The sequence below is a fragment of the Manis javanica genome, chromosome 5, assembly GCF_040802235.1.
Source record: "Manis javanica isolate MJ-LG chromosome 5, MJ_LKY, whole genome shotgun sequence".
Taxonomy (NCBI): domain Eukaryota; kingdom Metazoa; phylum Chordata; class Mammalia; order Pholidota; family Manidae; genus Manis; species Manis javanica.
Genome location: NC_133160.1, coordinates 28,968,095 through 28,986,832, shown reverse-complemented (window position 1 = coordinate 28,986,832; position 18,738 = coordinate 28,968,095). Strand labels below are relative to the sequence as shown.

The 18,738-nt window shown below is 41.9% G+C and overlaps 1 protein-coding gene across 3 annotated transcripts in view; it reads left to right on the top strand.

Annotated features, from left to right (window-relative positions):
• Nucleotides 1–18,738, top strand: part of DNAAF9 (dynein axonemal assembly factor 9) — a 156,225-nt gene that overhangs the window by 95,728 nt on the left and 41,759 nt on the right. For all 3 annotated transcript variants that reach the window (XM_073236851.1, XM_073236850.1, XM_073236852.1), the window contains exons 27-28: nucleotides 108–266; nucleotides 17,429–17,554. In XM_073236851.1, coding sequence (XP_073092952.1) covers nucleotides 108–266; nucleotides 17,429–17,554 — 285 coding nt within the window. The remainder of the gene's footprint in view (nucleotides 1–107; nucleotides 267–17,428; nucleotides 17,555–18,738) is intronic.

Here is an 18,738-nt window from a genome sequence, read left to right as displayed (position 1 = left end):
CTGGGCAGGTGCCTATGGGAGAGCTAGTCACATTGGATCTACTGGCTGAGCCTACAGAGCCAGGCCATCAGGTGTGGCCCCACACTGATTACACTTGCCATTTCCAGGTGGATGATGTACCGCCAAATCATGGACAGCTCCGAGTGTTTTCATGCCGCCCACTTCCAGAGATACCTTTCCAGTGCTCTGGAGGCTCAACAGAACCGCTCTGCCCGCCAGTCCGCCTACATTCGCAAGAAGACCAGACTGCTGGTGGTGTTACAAGGGTGAGCACTGCAAGTCTTCTGGGGACATATGGTTAGGGTGGTGACCTTGCCATTACTGTTACTTCACATGTGGCTAACCTGGGATACAGAACAAACTCCATATGTGCATGAGCAGTATCTGCACAACACAGAGAGGCTTTAAACAGCCAGGACTCCATGGCCTCAAGTGGCTGGTGTAGCTTGCGCACAAGTTTCAAGTTTGCCTTCAATATAATAATATCCCCAAAAGGTAGGGAATTAGGGAGGAGGTTTTCCTGGGCAAGTTCATGGATAATTCTTTTTTTTATTTAATTTTTTATTAACATATTATTAATATACACTCTTATAAAGGTTTCACCGGGAAAAACAATGTGGTTACTACATTTACCCATATTATCAAGTCCCCACCCATACCCCATCAGGGGGCACTGTCCATAATTGTAGTAAGATGCCACAGATTCACTATTTTCCTTCTCTGTGCAACACTGTTTTCCCCGTGATCCCCCACACCATGTACTAAACATAATACCCCTCAATCCCCTTCTCCCTCCCTCCTCACCCGCCCTCCCACATCCCTCCCCTTTGGTAACCACTAGTTCCTTCTTGGAGTCTCTGAGTCTGCTGCTATTTTGTTCCTTCAGTTTTACTTCACTATTACACTCCACAAATGAGGGAAAACATTTGGCACTTGTCTTTTTCCGCCTGGCTTATTTCACTGAGCATAATATCCTCCAGCTCCATCCATGTTGTTGCAAATGGTAGGATTTGTTTCTTTCTTATTGCTGAATAGTATTTCATTGTGTATATGTACCACATCTTCTTTATCCATTCATCTACAGATGGACACTTAGACTATTGTCAAAAATGCTGCGATAAACATAGGGCTGCATATGTCTTTTTGAATCTGAAAAGTTGTGTTCTTTCAGTAAATTCCAAAGAGTGGGATTCCCAGGTCAAATAATATTTCTATTTTTAGTCTTTTGAGGAACCTCCATGTTACTTTCCACAATGGTTGAACTAGCTTACATCACACCAGCAGTGTAGGAGGGTTCCCCTTTCTCCGCATCCTCACCAGCATTTGTTGTTCTTAGTCTTTTCAATGTTGGCCATCTTTACTGGTGTGAGGTGATATCTCATTGTGGTTTTAACTTGCGTTTCCCTGATGACTAGTGATTTGGAGCGTCTTTTCATGTGTCTGTTGGTCATCTGAATTTCTTCTTTGGAGAACTGTCTCTTCATATCCTATGCCCATTAATTGGGTTATTTGGTTTTTGGGTGTTGAGGCATATTAGTTCTTTATATATTTTGGATGTTAACCCCTTGTCAGATATGTCATTTACAAATATGTTCTCCCATACTGTAGGATGCCTATTTGTTCTGTTGATTGTGTCCTTTGCCGTACAGAAACTTTTTAGTTTGATGTAGTCCCATGAGTTCATTTTTGCTTTTGTTTCCATTGCTCAAGGAGATGCGTTCAGGAAGAAGTTGCTCATGTTTATATTCAGGAGATGTTTGCCTATGTTGTCTTCTAAGAGTTTTATGGTTTCACGACTTATATTCAGGTCTTTGGTCCACTTCGAATTTACTTTTGTGTATGGGGTTAAACAATAATCCAGTTTCATTCTCTTGCATGTAGCTGTCCAGTTTTGCCAACACCAGCTGTTGAAGAGGCTGTCATTTCTCCATTGTATGTCCGTATCTCCTTTATCATGTATAAATTGATCATATATGGTTGGTTTTTTTATATCGGGGCTCTCTAGTCTGTTTCATTGGCCTATGGGTCTGTTCTTGTGCCAGTACCAAATTGTCTTTATTACTGTGGCTTTGTAGTAGAACTTGAAGTTGGGGAGCATAATTCCCCCAGATTTATTCTTCCTTCTCAGAATTGCTTTGGCTATTCGAGGTCTTTTGTGGTTCCACATGAATTTTAGAACAATTTTCTCTAGTTCGTTGAAGAATGCTATTGGTATTTTGATAGGAACTGCATTGAATCTGTAGATTGCTTCAGGCAGAATGGCCATTTTGACAATACTAATTCTTCCTATCCATGAGCACAGGATGTGTTTCCATTTATTGGTATCTTCTTTAATTTCTCTCATGAATGTCTTGTACTTTTCAGAGTATAGTTCTTTCACTTCTTTGGTTAGGTTTATTCCTAGGTATTTTATTCTTTTTGATGCAATTGTGAATGTAATTGTTCTTCTGGGTTCTCTCTCTGCTAGTTCATTGTTAGTGTATAGGAATGCTACAGATTTCTGTGTATTAATTTTGTATCCTGCAGCTTTGCTGAATTCACATAGTAGATCTAGTACTTTTGGAGTTGAATTTGGTACTATATCATGTCATCTGCAAACAGGGAGAGTTTAACTTCTTCCTTGCCAGTCTGGATTCCTTTTATTTCTTTGTGTTGTTTGATTGCTGTGACTAGGAATTCCAGTACTGTGTTGAATAGGAGTGGGGAGAGTGGGCATCCTCTCCTCTCCCCAGTCTTAAAGAAGAAGCTTTCAGCTTCTCGTTGTTAAGTATAATGTTGGCTGTGGGTTTATCATATATGGCCTTTATTATGTTGAGGTATTTGCCTTCTATACCCATTTTGTTGAGAGTTTTTATCATGAATGGATGTTCAATTTTGTCAAATACTTTTTCAGCATCTATGGAGATGATCATGTGGTTTTTGTCCTTCTTTTTCTTGATTTGGTGGATGATGTTGATGAATTTTCTAATGTTGTACCATCCTTGCATCCCTGGAATAAATCCTACTTGATCATGATGGATGATCTTTTAGATGTATTTTTGAATTTGGTTTGCCTATATTTTGTTGAGTATTTTTGCATCTATGTTCATCAGGGATATTGGTCTGTAATTTTCTTTTTTGGTGGGGTCTTTGCCTGGTTTTGGTATTAGGGTGATGTTGGCTTCGTAGAATGAGTTTGGGAGTATACCCTCCTCTTCTATTTTTAGGAAAACTTTAAGGAGAATGGGTATTAGGTCTTCACTAAATGTTTGATAAAATTCAGTGGTGAAACCATCTGGTCCAGGAGTTTTGTTCTTAGGTAGGTTTTTTTTTTGATATCATTGATCTACACTTACATGAGAAACATCATGTTTACTAGACTCCCCCCTTCACCAAGTCTCCCCTACATAGCCCATTAGTTACTCTCCATCCATGTAGTAACATGCTGTAAAATCACTACTTGTCTTCTCTGTGTTGCACAGCCCTCCCCATGCCCCCCACACACATTATACATGCTAATCATAAGGCCCCCTTTTTTCTTCCTACCCCTTATCCCTCCTGTCCCACCCTTCCTCCCATGTCCCTTTCCGTTCGGTAACTGTTAGTCCATTCTTCGGTTCTGAAACTCTACTGCTGTTTTTTCCTTCAGTTTTCCTTAGTTCTTGTATTCCACATATGAGTGAAATCATTTGGTACTTGTCTCTCTCCACTTGGCTTATTTCACTGAGCATAATACCCTCTAGCTCCATCTATGTTGTTGCAAATGGTAGGATTTGTTTTCTTCTTATGGCTGAATAATACTCCATTTTGTATATGTACCACATCTTCTTTACCCATTCATCTACTGATGGACACTTACGTTGCTTCCATTTCTTGGCTATCGTGAATAGTGCTGCAATAAACACATGGGTGCATCTGTCTTTTTCAAACGGGGCTTCTGCATTCTTAGGGTAAATTCCTATAAGTGGGATTCCTGGGTCAAATGGTATTTCTATTTTGAGCATTTTAAGGAACCTCCATACTGCTTTCCACAATTGTTGAACTAATTTACATTTCCACCAGCAGTGTAGGAGGGTTCCCTTTTCCCCACAACCTTGCCAACATTTGTTGTTGTTTGTCTTTTGATGGTGCGATCCTTACTGGTGTGAGGTGATATCTCATTGTGGTTTTAATTTGCATTTCTCTGGTGATTAGCGATGTGGAGTATCTTTTCATGTGTCTGTTGGCCTTCTGATTTTCTTCTTTGGAGAACTGTCTATTCAGCTCCTCTGCCCATTTTATAATTGGAGTTTCGCTTTTGTTTGTTGAGGTGCGTGAGCTCTTTATATATTTTGGATGTCAACCCTTTATCGGATCTGTCATTTATGAATATATTCTCCCATACTGTAGGATGCCTTTTTCTTCTATTATTGGTGTACTTTGCTGTACAGAAGCTTTTCAGCTTGATATAGTCCCACTTGTTCATTTTTGTTTTTGTTTCCCTTGCCTGGGGAGATATGTCCATGAAGAAGTTGCTCATGTTTATGTCCAAGAGATTTTTGCCTATGTTTTTTTCTAAGAGTTTTATGGTTTCATGACTTACATACAGGTCTTTGATCCATTTCGAATTTACTTTTGTGTATGGGGTTAGACAGTGATCCAGTTTCATTCTCTTACATGTAGCTGTCCAGTTTTGCCAACACCAGCTGTTGAAGAGGCTGTCGTTTCCCCATTGTATGTCTGTGTCTCCTTTATCATATATTAATTGACCATATATGTTGGGGTTAATGTCTGGAGACTCTATTCTGTTCCACTGGTCTGTGGCTCTGTTCTTGTGCCACTACCAAATTGTCTTGATTACTGTGGTTTTGTAGTAGAGCTTGAAGTTGGGGAGTGAGATCCCTCTCACTTTATTCTTCCTTCTCAGGATTGTTTTGGCTATTCGGGGTCTTTGGTGGTTCCATATGAATTTTATAACTATTTGTTCCAGTTGATGAAGAATGCTGTTGGTAATTTGTTAGGGATTGCATTGAATCTGTATATTGCTTTGGGCAGGATGGCCATTTTGACAATATTAATTCTTCCTAGTCAAGAGCATGGGATGAGTTTCCATTTGTTAGTGTCCTCTTTAATTTCTCTTAAGAGTGTCTTGTAGTTTTCAGGGTATAGGTCTTTCACTTCCTTGGTTAGGTTTATTCCTAGTTATTTTATTCTTTTTGATGCAATTGTGAATGGAACTGTTTTCCTGATTTCTCTCTCTGCTAGTTCATTGTTAGTGTATAGGAATGTCACAGATTTCTGTGCATTAATTTTGTATCCTGCAACTTTGCTGTATTCTGATATTAGTTCTAGTAGTTTTGGAGTGGAGTCCTTAGGGTTTTTTATGTACAATATCATGTCATCTGCAAATAGTGACAGTTTGACTTCTTCTTTACCAATTTGGATTCCTTGTATTTCTTTGTGTTGTCTGATTGCCGTGGCTAGGACCTCCAGTACTATGTTGAATAACAGTGGGGAGAGTGGGCATCCCTGTCTTGTTCCCAATCTTAGAGGAAATGCTTTCAGCTTCTCACTATTCAGTATGATGCTGGCTGTGGGTTTATCATATATGGCCTTTATTATGTTGTGGTACTTGCCCTCTATATCCATTTTGTTGAGAGTTTTTATCATGATGGATCTTGAATTTTGTTGAATGCTTTTTCAGCATCCATGGAGATGATCATGTGATTTTTGTCCTTTTTTGTTTATGTGGTGGATGATGTTGATGGATTCTCAAATGTTGTACCATCCTTGCATCCCTGAGAAGAATCCCACTTGGTCATGGTGTTTGATCCTCTTGATGTATTTTTGAATTCAGTTTGCTAATATTTTGTTGAGTATTTTTGCATCTACGTTCATCAGGGATATTGGTCTGTAATTTTCTTTTTTGGTGGGGTCTTTGCCTGGTTTTGGTATTAGGGTGATGCTGGCTTCATAGAGTGAGTTTGGAAGTATTCCCTCCTCTTCCAGTTTTTTGGACAACTTTAAGGAGAATGGGTATTATGTCTTCTCTGTATGTCTGATCAAACTCCGCAGTAAATTCATCTGGCTTGGAAGTTCTGCTCTTGGGTAGTTTTTTGATTACCGCTTCAATTTCATTGCTGTTAATTGGTCTGTTTAGATTTTCTGTTTCTTCCTTGGTCAGTCTTGGAAGGTTGTATTTTTCTAGGAAGTTGTCCATTTCTTCTAGGTTTTCCAGCTTGTTAGCATATAGTTTTTTGTAGTATTCTTTAATAATTTTTTGTATTTCTGTGGGGTCCGTTGTGATTTTTCTTTTCTTATTTCTGATTCTGTTGATGTGTGTTGATTCTCTTTTTCTCTTAGTAAGTCTGGCTAGGGGCTTATCTTTTGTTTATTTTCTCAAAAACCACCTCTTGGTTTTATTGATTTTTTTCTATTGTTTTATTCTTCTCAAATTTATTTATTTCTTCTCTGATCTTTATTATGTCCCTTCTTCTGCTGACTTGAGGCCTCATTTGTTCTTCTTTTTCCAATTTTGATAATTGTGTCTTTAGACTATTCATTTGGGATTGTTCTTCCTTCTTTAAAGTTGCCTGGATTGCTATATACTTTCCTATTAAAAGTGCTCTCGCTGCATCCCACAGAAGTTGGGGCTTTGTGTTGTTGTTATTTGTTTCCATATATTGCTTGATCTCTATTTTGATTTGGTCATTGATCCATTGATTATTTAGGAGCATGTTGTGAAGCCTCCATGTGTTTCTGAGCCTTTTTTGCTTTCTTGGTACAATCTATTTCTAGTTTTATACCTTTGTGGTCTGAGAAGTTGGTTGGTAGAATTTCAATCTTTTGGAATTTACTGAGGCTCTTTTTGTGGCCTAGTATGTGGTCTATTCTGGAGAATGTTCCATGTACACTTGAGAAGAATGTGTATCGTGTTGCTTTTGGGTGTAGAGTTCTGTAGAAGTCTATTAGGTCCATCTCTTCTAGTGCCTCTGTGTCCTTACTTATTTTCTGTCTGCTGGATCTGTCCTTTGGTGTGAGTGGTGTCTTGAAGTTCCCTAGAACGAATGCATTGCATTCTATTTCCTCCTTTAATTCTGTTAGTATTTGTTTCACATACGTTGGTGCTCCTGTATTGGGTTCATATATATTTATAATGGTTAAATCCTCTTGTTGGATTGTCCCCTTTGTCATTACGTAATGTCCTTCTTTATCTCTTGTGACTTTCTTTGTTTTGAAGTCTATTTTGTCTGATACTAGTACTGCAATACTTGCTTTTTTCTCCTTGTTGTTTGCATGAAATATCTTTTGCCATCCCATGACTTCTGGTCTGTGCATGTCTTTGGGTTTGAGGTGAGTCTCTTGTAAGCAGCATATAGATGGGTCTTGCTTTTTTATCCATTCTCTTCCTCTGTGTCTTTTGATTGGTACATTCAGTCCATTTACATTTAGGGTAATTATTGAAAGGTATGTACTCACTGACATTGCAGGCTTTAGGTTTTTGGTTACCACAGGTTCAAAGTTAGCTTCTTTACTATCTTACTGTCTAACTTAACTCGCTTATTGAGCTATTATAAACACAGTCTGATGATTCTTTATTTCTCTCCCTTCTTATTCCTCCTCATCCATTCTTTGTATGTTAGGTGTTTTATTTTGTGCTCTTTTGTGTTTCCTTTGACTGCTTTTGTGGGTAGTTGATTTTGTTTTTTGCCTTTCGTTAGTATTTGGTTGGTCTGCTTTCTTTGGTGTGATTTTATTTTCTCTGGTGATATCTGTTTAGCCTTAGGAGTGCTTCCATCTAGAGCAGTCCCTCTTAAATAGCCTGTAGAGGTGGTTTGTGGGAGGCAAATTCCCTCAACTATTGCTTGTCTGAGAATTGTTTAATCCCTCTTTCATATTTAAATGATAGTCGTCCTGGATACAGTATCCTTGGTTCAAGGCCCTTCTGTTTCATTGCATTAAATATATCATGCCATTCTCTTCTGGCCTATAAGGTTTGTGTTGAGAAGTCTGATGGTAACCTGATGGGTTTTCCTTTGTAGGTGATGTTTTTTCTCTGTCTGGCTACCCTTAATACTCTGTCCTTGTCTTTGATCTTTACCATTTTAATTATTATTTGTCTTGGTGTTGTCCTCCTTGGGTCTCTTGTGTTGGGATTTCTGCATGCTTCCGTGGTCTGAGAGACTATTTCCTCCTCCAGTTTGGGGAAGTTTTCAGCAATTATTTCTTCAAAGACACTTTCTATCCCTTTTTCTCTCTCTTCTTCTTCTGGTACCCCTATAATGCAGATATTGTTCTGTTTGGATTGGTCGCACAGTTCTCTTAATATTCTTTCATTCCTGGAGATCCTTTTATCTCTATCTGCATCAGCTTCTCTACATTCCTGTTCTCTGATTTCTATTCCATTAATGGCCTTTTGCATCTTGTCCATTCTACTTTAAGTCCTTCCAGAGATTGTTTTATTTCTGTATTCTCCCTCCTTAGCTCTTGCATATTTCTCTGCAAGTTCATCAGCATGGTTATGACCTTTATTTTGAATTCTTTTTCAGGAAGATTGGTTAATTCTCTCTCCCCAGATTCCCTCTCAGGAGAGGATGTCTGTTTGATTCTGGTCTGGATCAAATTCTTTTGCCTTTTCATTGTGATAGAGGTAGTCGTGGACAGTTGGCGCGCATGTCATCTGGGAGAACAAAGTCCCTTTCCACTTGCTCCGGGCCTTCCTTTCCTTGGAGAATCGCGACCTCTAGCGGCTTGTGCTGGGCAGCTGTGCGCTGATGGGAAATCTGGATCTGGCCGGGCGGCTGCAGAGTAGGCACCGTGTGGCTGCTGTGGGTGTGGCCTGTCTCAGGCTGCTAGTCTGCTATGGTGGGGCCGTGCTGGAGGGGGAATAGGCAGGAGACTGTTTATCCCCGTGCGCGGCCTCAGAGCTGTACTGCCGCCCAGGGGGTTAGGGCGCCTTGAGTTCCCCAGGCTTCCCAGCTTCTGGGCTCAGTGTACCATGATGCTTCCGTCCAGCTGTGAGGCTCCTGTCCCTTTAAGACTTTCAAAAAGTGCTCACTTTTCTTTTGTCCCAGTGGTGCCGGCTGTGGGAACCTGCTCACAGGTTTTATTGTTCTGTTTCCCAGGTGTCCAGCACACCACACACTGTGTGTCTGCAGTCCCAGGGCGGATGAATAGGGCTGGGTATTTAGCAGTCCTGGGCTCCCTCTCCCTTCCCGCTCTCTGACTCCTCTCCTCCCGCTGGGGAGCTGGGGTGAGGAGTGCTTGGGTCCCACCAGGCTGCAGCTTGAATCTTACCCCCTTCATGAGGCGCTGGGTCCTCGCAGATGTAGATGTAGCCTGGGTGTTGTCCTGTATCTTCTGGTCTCTCTTTTAGGAATAGTTGTATTTGTTGTATTTTCAAAAATATGTATGTTTTTAGGATGAGATTTCTGCTGTCCTACTCACGCTGCCATCTTGGCTACTCTCTCTTAGGTAGTTTTTTGATTACCAGTTCAGTTTCGTTGCTGGTAATTGGTCTGTTCAGATTTTCTATTTCTTCCTGGGTCAGCCTTGGAAGGTTGTATTTTTCTAGAAAGTCATCCATTTCTTCTAGATTATCCAGTTTGTTAGCATATAATTTTTCATAGTATTCTCTAATAATTCTTTGTATTTCTGTGGTGTCCGTAGTCATTTTCCCTTTCTCATTTCTGATTCCATTTATGAGAGTAGACTCTCTTTTTTTCTTTATAAGTCTGGCTAGGAATTTATCTATTTTGTTTATTCTGTCAAACAACCAGCTCTTGCTTTCATTGATTGTTTCTATTGTTTTATTATTCTCAATTTTATTTATTTCTGCTCTAATCTTTATTATGTCCCTCCTTCTACTGACTTTGGGCCTCATTTGTTCTTCTTTTTCTAGCTCCATTAATTGTGAGTTTAGACTGCTTATATGGGATTGTTCTTCTTCCCTGAGGTAGGCCTGTATTGTAATATACTTTCCTCTCAGCTCAGCCTTTGCTGCGTCCCACAGATTTTGCGGTGTTGAGTTATTGTTGTCATTTTCTCCATATGTTGCTTGATCTCTGTTTTTATTTGATCATTGATTCATTGATTATTTAGGAGCATGTTGTGAAACCTCCATGTGTTTGTGGGATTTTTCATTTTCTTTGTGTAATTTATTTCTAGTTTCATACCTTTGTGGTCTGAGAAGCTGGTTAGTACAATTTCAATCTTTTCGAATTTACTGAGGCTCTTTTTGTGGCCTAGTATATGATCTATTCTTGAAAATGTTCCGTGTGCACTTGAGAAGAATGTGTGTTCTGCTGCTTTGGGGTGTAGAGTTCTGTAGATGTCTGTTAAGTCCATCTTTTCTAGTGTGTTGTTCAATGCCTCTGTGTCCTTACTTATTTTCTGTCCTTTGGAGTAAGTGGTGTGTTGAAGTCTCCTAGAATGAATGCATTGCATTCTATTTCCCCTTTTAATTCTGTTAGCATTTGTTTCACATACGTAGGTGCTCCTGTGTTGGGCACATAGATACTTATAATGGTTATATCTTCTTGTTGGATTGACCCCTTTTATTATTATGTAATGTCCTTCTTTGTCTCTTGTGAATTTCTTTATTTTGAAGTCTATTTTGTCTGATACAAGTACTGCAACTCCTGCTTTTTTCTCCCTATTAGTTGCATGAAATACCTTTTTCCATCCCTTCACTTTTAGTCTATGTATGTGTTTGGGTTTGAAGTGAGTCTCTTGTAGGCAGCATATAGATAGGTCTTGTTTTTTAATCCATTCAGTGACTCTGTCTTTTTTTTGACTTATGTCTTTTGATTGGTGCATTCAGTCCATTTACATTTAGGGTGTTATCAATAGGTATGTACTTATTGCCATTGCAGGCTTTAGATTCGTGGTACCAAAATTTCAAGGTTAACTTCCTTACTATCTAAGAATCTAACTTAACTCACTCAATATGCTATTACAAACACAATCTAAAGGTTCTTTTTTTTTTTGTCCTCCTTTTTCTTCCTCCTCCATTCTTTTTTATATTAGGTATCATATTCTGTACTCTTTGTCTATCCCTTGACTGACTTTGGGGATAGTTGATTTAATTTTGCATTAGCTTAATAATTAGCTGTTCTACTTACTTTACTGTGGTTTTATTACCTCTGGTGACAGATATTAAACCTCAGGAACACTTCCATCTATAGCAGTCCCTCCAAAATACACTGTAGAGATGGTTTGTGGGAGGTAAATTCTCTCAGCTTTTGCTTATCTGGAAATTGTTTAATCCCTCCTTCAAATTTAAATAATAATCTTGCCGGATAAAGTAATCTTGTTTCCAGTCCCTTCTGCTTCATTGCATTAAATACATCATGCCACTCCCTTCTGGCCTGTGAGCTTTCTGCTGAGAAGTCTGATGATAGCCTGGTGGGCTTTCCTTTGTATGTGATCTTATTTCTCTCTCTGGCTGCTTTTAGTAGTCTCTCCTTATTCTTGATCTTTTCCATTTTAATTACTATATGTCTTGGTGTTGTCATCCTTGGGTCCCTTGTGTTGGGAGATCTGTACATCTCCATGGCCTGAGAGACTATCTCCTTCCCCAGTTGGGGAAGTTTTCAGCAATTACCTCCTCAAAGACACTTTCTATCCCTTTCTCTCTCTTCTTTGTCTGTTACCCCTATAATGAAAATATTGTTCCACTTGGATTGGTCACACAGTTCTCTCAATATTCTTTCATTCTTGTACATCCTTTTTTCTCTCTGTACCTCAGCTTCTTTGTATTCCTCTTTTCTAGTTTCTATTTCATTTATCATCTCCTCCACTGTATCTAATCTGCTTTTAATGCCCTCCATTGTGCTCTTCAACGATTGGATCTCTGACCGGAATTCATTCTTGTGTTCTTGAATATCTTTCTGTACCTCCATGAGCATGTTAATGATTTTTATTTTGAACTCCCTTTCAGGAAGATTCATGAGGTTGATGTCACTTAAATCTTTCTCAGGAGTTGTATAATAATTTTACTTTGAACCAGGTTCCTTTGGTGTTTCATATTTGTATATGGTGCCCTCTCATGTCCAGAACCTCTACTCTCTGGAGCTGCTGAGCCCCTGAAGCAATATTGGGGATCGCAGGGGAGTGGTATTGGTGCCTGGGGGGAGGAAAGAGCTGTTTCCTGCTTCCCAGCTGCTATGCCTGTCTCCACTGCCTGAACCAGTGGGCCAAGCACAGAGATATAAGCCTGTGTGCTTTGCGTTTGTAGTTGCTGTAGACAGATCTTCCCTCTGGCTGGCCTAACACCAGGGTAGGGTTTGCCGGTTTGCAAGCCAGGTGGGGCTGGCTCGGAGAAAGGTGCAGTAGGCTGCATATCATGGAGGGGTTCCTTGGAGCTGTGTAGCCAGCCAGGGAGCTAGAGCACCTGAAGACCATGAAAGCTCCCAACCTGCTGGGCAGAGTACACCTGGACAATTTTGTCTATCTGTCCTTTCTCCGGAGCAGTAAGCTCTATCCAGTCCTTGCCCCTTTAGCAGCCCTCTTGCTAAGGGCTTCCTTTTTAGGAAGTCTGTCAGACTGACCACCTTTCTTTTGTCCCAGAGCAGCCGGATATGGATCCCTGCTTTCCACAAATGGCTGGAATCTCAGTCTCTCCAAGAATTCTGCCTGTCTTAGCTTTCTAACCCCCTAATCACGAGAGTACCATGCAAGCACCATGAATGTAGGTTTGTGCTCCCAGAGCAGATCTCCGCAGTTAGGTATTCAGCAGTCCCAGGCCTCCACTCCCTCCCTGCTCCATTTCTCTTCCTCCTACCAATGAGCTGGGGTCTGGGGAAAGGCTTGGGTCCCTCCAGGCCACAGCTTTGGTACGTTACCCTGTTCTGTAAGGTCTTCTCTTTTCTCCAGGTGTATATAGTCTGGCACAGTCCTCTTTCCTGTTGCTCTTTCAGGATTAGTTGTATTAATTATATTTTTGTATTATATGCAGTTTTAGGAGGAAGCCTCTGTCTCACCTCTCATGCTGCAATCTTTAATCCTCTCCAGTTCACAGTGATAATTCTTATAACACTTAACAGTGGTGCTCCCTGAGCCCCTTCCTTTGCCATCGAGGCAGGGGATTTTCATCTGTTTCTCCCATGGAGTTGCTGAGATTGCCCCCACACTTTGCAGTCTTGAGTTCCACCCTCCCCAGTATGGCTGGTCTGGGAGGGTTTCTTGGGACCCTCAGCAAGGAGCATGAATACTCTAGTTGGGCAAGGAGCTCCCTGTGAGGACAGGTTTAACAAGAGTGTATGCTGCTGCTCCAGGTACCCTGATCACAAGGAGCATACCTTGACCCTGTTCTATGGCCTTCCAAGGAGGGGCGACATGCAGGCCTATCATCCCCCAGGCCCAGAGAAGAACATGCCCATCTCTTCACTGTCATTATAGTTGGTAATAAAGAAGCTTTTGTCAGTTCTCACAGAGTGCTTTTGTGCTATGCTACGTTTTTTGTGCTTGTAATAATCAGTATTTGTAGTTAGCCAATTGTTTCCAATAAAGAAAAGTTCTGGGTCCAAAGCCCTGTTTGGTCTCCTCGGTGTGCTGGTGAGAACTGGAGGAAAGTCAGGCCAGTGGTCCTCAAGTAGGAGATGGGCAAGACTGTGCCCCACTGCTAGGCCATTGCTCCTCTTCTTCAGGCTTCGTTCTCACACCTGCCCTGTGCTTCCCTGTGCTTGTCCTACTCATAGGCTGAGGTCATTGAAGCCACAGAGCAAGAGTGTAGGCTTGAAACTACTTGTTTCCTTCTGGTTTTCCATTGCTTCTAATGGTCAAAGGAATAGATTGACACTGCCCCATCCCCACCCCCAGCACCAAACAGTTAATAGTCTTTGTGGAGTGTGGACCTGGGGTCAAATTTGGCTACTTGACATTGTGTGGCTGAGGTCACTTCCATCTTCCATCACTTCAGAGAGCATCGTTGACTCCTTGTCTCTTTACACATCTGCCAAAGTGTCAGCTGTCTTGCCTGCCCTGGACTGCACTGATGGTGTATGGCCCACTGTCATACTCTCCAACCCAGCCTTTGCCCAGTTGCAGCCCTGGCACACTGGGGACCTCAGCTTCCTGAGGGACTGAAGTTGGAATGTCAGCTAAGTGCTATGGCTCTCACCACACTCTTCTCAGAGGCGGGCCCATTCTCTGCAGGCTCAGCAGGGAACACACAGCAGCCTCCTTTTTTGCATCGCCATCTCTTTGGGGCTGGATGTTCAAGCCCAACAGAGAGGTTGCTGGTAAAGGGATATCCAAGAGGGTCCTCAAACCGAGAATGTCATTCCTTGAATGTGGCTTTTATCTTCATTTATAGGATTTTTAGGGGGAAACTGTGGTATAGGGCATAGTTTTCTTTTGACCCTAGAGTGATCTGGTTCCATTTGACTTACTACAGCAGTAGGGCAGTAGTGCTGAGCTTTGACATCAAATGGAGCCATTAGTTGTAAAAATCAGGGGGGGAGTCAGGACAGGAAGGTGGTGGGCATGGCTGTCAAAGGGTAACACCAGGGGTCCTGTGGTGGTGGTGGAACTGTTCAGTGTCTTGACTGTTGTGGTGGATATAGGAACTGACACAGGTGACAAAATTGTATAGGACTGAAGCCATACACACACATATACATAAATAAAACTGGGGTGATCTGAATTTAAAAAATAATAATTTTAAGGGATTTGAGAGGCTGTGTTTGCTTATACTCTGAAATGTTGTGAAATCATTCTTTAAATTATCTACACTTAAAACAAAGTACCTCTCAAAATAAACATTGAGTAAATGTAAAACATATGCCCAAATTTTAGGCTTAAATTGCAAACATGAAACAGCCCAAAGGATGCTTGAATGGAATATCTGTTGTTTCAGAGGAAAGAAATATAAAGTCCTGCTGGGCTTCTGTATTGTTGTTATTTTTAGTAAGGAGAGTACTGACAAAAAAAGAGGCAAACATGGAGAGCCAGTTTTTTGCCTTCATCTTGCTTTCAGGGCAGTTTATTCAGAGTGGCTGCTGGTACAGGCCTGGAGCAGGCTGCCCTCTATGGTGAGGGCTGCCTCCTTCCTTTTGGAGGCCACACCCAGGATGATTGTAGGGTTGGGGAGGGAAGTTCTAGCAGGGCCCCTGTGACAAGTAGAGTGAGTAACACCAAGGGCCTTCTCCCTTGCCACAGCGGTTCCAGGCTGCAGTGCTCTGAAGCATCACCTAGATTCACTGGCCTCACCAAGGAGCGTGAGGCCTGTTGCATGCTAACCTTATCCCATTAACATCAATGAAGATTAATGGAATGTTCTGAAAACCTGGGAATGCCCCAGTCACCCTCTCTAAGGAAAAATCTAATATATTAAAATGACCAAAATCTGTAGGTTGGCTTGTAAATCTTTCAGCTCTCTTCTACCCTAAGAAATGAGAGTCTCTAGGGCTCATAGCAAACATGGAAAATAAAAAGGCCCCAGACACTTATTTCAGAAGAGGAGGAAATTGGATGCCAAGGAGCAAGGCTGGTGCACTTAACCATGAGAGTTAAATCCATTAAACAGGACCACAGATAGATTTGGGGGAGTGTGCGAACATCAGTCCTGCTTACCAAGTGTGCAGTGCAGGCAGTGGGGGGGCTCTCCTGGCCTCCAGGTCCACCAGACACTGCAAAACCAATGGGAGCAACCCCATGTTGTCATATACACATGCTCAGACAGGGGGAGCAGGCGACAGAAGCCAGTTAGCAGAGGGCTCGCTCCAGAGGCTCTCTAGTACCAGGCCTTGATGGGGGAGCTCTAGAACCTAGCATACCCATTTCTTTACTGAAGCACTGCTGATTGGGCAACACTGAGGCAGAGGGGGTAGAAGTGCTGATTTTGTAGTCTGGAATAAAGCCGAGTGCTGTTTCACAAGTGAGTTGTTTGTAGAACTCAGGAAATGGCTCAGACAGGCTGTATCTATCCCCCCTGCCACCAGCACTGACCTCCCAAGGCCCATACTCGGACCAAGACCCTTAAGATCAGTAAGGCTACCCATCAGATTTGCCCTCCCTCCATAGGAACTGACCTTTTGGTGATTGGCTAGGTGACTTGGGAAAATATTCTCCACAACATGAAGAGAACAGGTCTCCTTTTGGAAGGGCCATGGGTCTACCTGGGGTTGAACATCAGTTCGTTCATCTACTTTACTTTCAGCACTGTAGATTACAACATTCAGCATTCTTACATTCTTATTGCAGGAGTAGACTATAAACAAATATATGAGAAAATATAACATGTATAGCATATGTTCAGTGCTTCAGAAGAATTGGAGCAGAGGCAGGCTGTGCCAGAGGGAGAGTTGCTGCATCATACAGGCTATGTGAAGTCAGAAGACACCTACCTCATAAGATGCCACTTGAGCAGAGACCTGAAGGGAATGACGGTACAAGCCTTGCTGACACCTGAGGAAGAACGCATCACAGGGTATCAGGGACAGAAAGTGCAAGGGTGGAAGTAGCCCTGGCAGGTTCAGAGTGGAGCTAGCAGGCCAGAGTGGCTGGATTCAGGTGAGGGAAGGACTTGTTGGAGATGAAACTCGTCCTGTGGTGTGAGGGTCAGATCACAGGGCCATTGTGCGGGCCACTATAAGTACTTCAGCTTTCACGCTGAGTGGGATGGAAGCTGCTCCCACAGTGACTTAGCACCATGGGATTAGCACAGTCTCTCTGGCTTCTGTGTTGAAAACAGATTGAGGAGAAGCAGAGAGGCCAGTAAGGAGGTTGTGGGGTTATCTAGGCAAGAGATGGTAGCAGTTTGGACCCAGTAGTAACACGGGAGTGTGAGCAGTAATCTAATTCTAGTTTTATTTAGAAGACTGAGAAAAATGGAGACAATGACAACTCCAAACAAATTTTTTGCCTAGCAGCTCAAAGAGTGGCTTCCCCTCTCAGGCCTTGAGAGGAGCAGGTGTGGAAGAGTTGGGTCATGATTTATTTAGTTCTAACTGAAAATACCAACTTGGCTTTGGAAGTCTGGAGTTCAGAGGGAGTTCCAGGCAGGAGATACAAATGCAGGTGGATTTGATATGTGTCTGATGACCTGGAGAGGCACCTAATGATTCTCCTTTCTCTTGTCTGCATGTTCTGTGAGGCAGAAGGAGAGGAAAGAGCTATTAAGGAAAAGAGACCAATGCAAGGGCTCCTAACTTGATTAGAAAACAGGCTTAAGGACATAAGACCCACCAACGGAGCTCCAGGTTCATCTGCAGGCTTCCCTTTATTCCCAGAGGCGGGGGTGGGGGTTCCACTCTTGCACAGTTATGAGGACAAAGCAAACTCAAGAATGCAGAAACACTGTGGGGTGCAGAGGCTCTCATTCGTGAAGCAGGGTCACCCAAGGAACCCATCACAAGCTCTTCCTTTTGGCTTTCCTTCTTTTGCTTGCTCAGCCACTCAGCATTCCCCTCTTCCCCTGCTCTGCAGATCCAGTCAGTAAACTTACCATTCCCTTTTTTTCCCCCAGCTACACAGATGTTATTGATGTTGTCCAGGCCCTGGAGACCCATCCAGACTCAAACGTCAAGTCCTCCTTCACCATCGGTGCCATCACAGTGTGTGTGGAGCCCCTGAGTTGTTACATGGAGCACAGGTACATACTTAGGACCCACAGGATGTGGTGTGTTTAAGTGTACAGAAAGCAATTTTCTACCACCCTCCAGGAGATACATCCTTGTGTGTTTGTCTCTAGAACGCATCAGCCTACCTTATATGTATGAATGCTCTATTGTTATTAATTAGTGCTAGGTTCTCAGAGACCCCTTCTGACTGTCCGCCTCTCACCACTTTTCTTTGTGCACTGAAAAATTGCCCACCCAGGGAAGTGGGACGTGAAACAGCTTCTCTCAGAAAGAACGTGCATGGCAGCCTTTTCTCTCCCTCTGTACTGCAGGGGAGGCACTCTGTGTCCCAGAGTGCCCAGAGCGTCTCAGAGAGACGTTTTCCTATGGTCAAGCCATCTTACCTCAGCTAATGACCCACTCTTACTACTAATAGGTCAACTTTTTTTCTTTTGGAAGCAATATAACAACAGTAATTCGCCCATAAACTTGCTAACTCAGCCTAACGATTACAACTTCTGTGAATTCCTTCCTGGCCTTTTCATGTGCATGTTTTTTGCAGCTGTGGTGTACATATGGTTTTATAGCCTTCTTCTTAGGTTAACATATAAATATTATGTAAATTAATGTGTATATGTGATAATTACATTTTGATTAATTATATAATCATTATGTGTGTGGAAGGATATAATTGTCTTGACCATTTCCCCACTGTTAGTCACATAGGATGTCTCCAACTTTTTGCTATTATAAAAAATAATTTATAAATAATATGTTATATATATATTAAAAATAAATGCATCTTTAGCCATATAAATTTCTCTAATTTCCTTAGATTCCTCAGAGATATTATTAACCTTTGATAAGTCTTATTTCTCTATTCACATTGCCAAATTGCTTTTTGAGTGGGTCTCACAGTTTACTGTGCCTCACCTGTGTCTGAAAGTACCTGCTTCATTGTCAGAATACTCTGTACTGGGGAGAGCTTCAAGCACTACATTGTCCCTTCACAGTTATTTGACTTCCTTTCCCTTTAGTTTACTGAGCTGTGTCCTCAGGTGTGTAATCATGGGATCTTTCTTTCTGGTGTACATTAGTGTTGTTTCCTGGAAACTGATCTATCCTTAGACCTTCATCTGAAAAGGCTCCCTTCCTACTTGAGTCCCAAGGTGGTATCTTTAGATTTCTCATAGAAATTACTTTAGAGGTTTCTTCC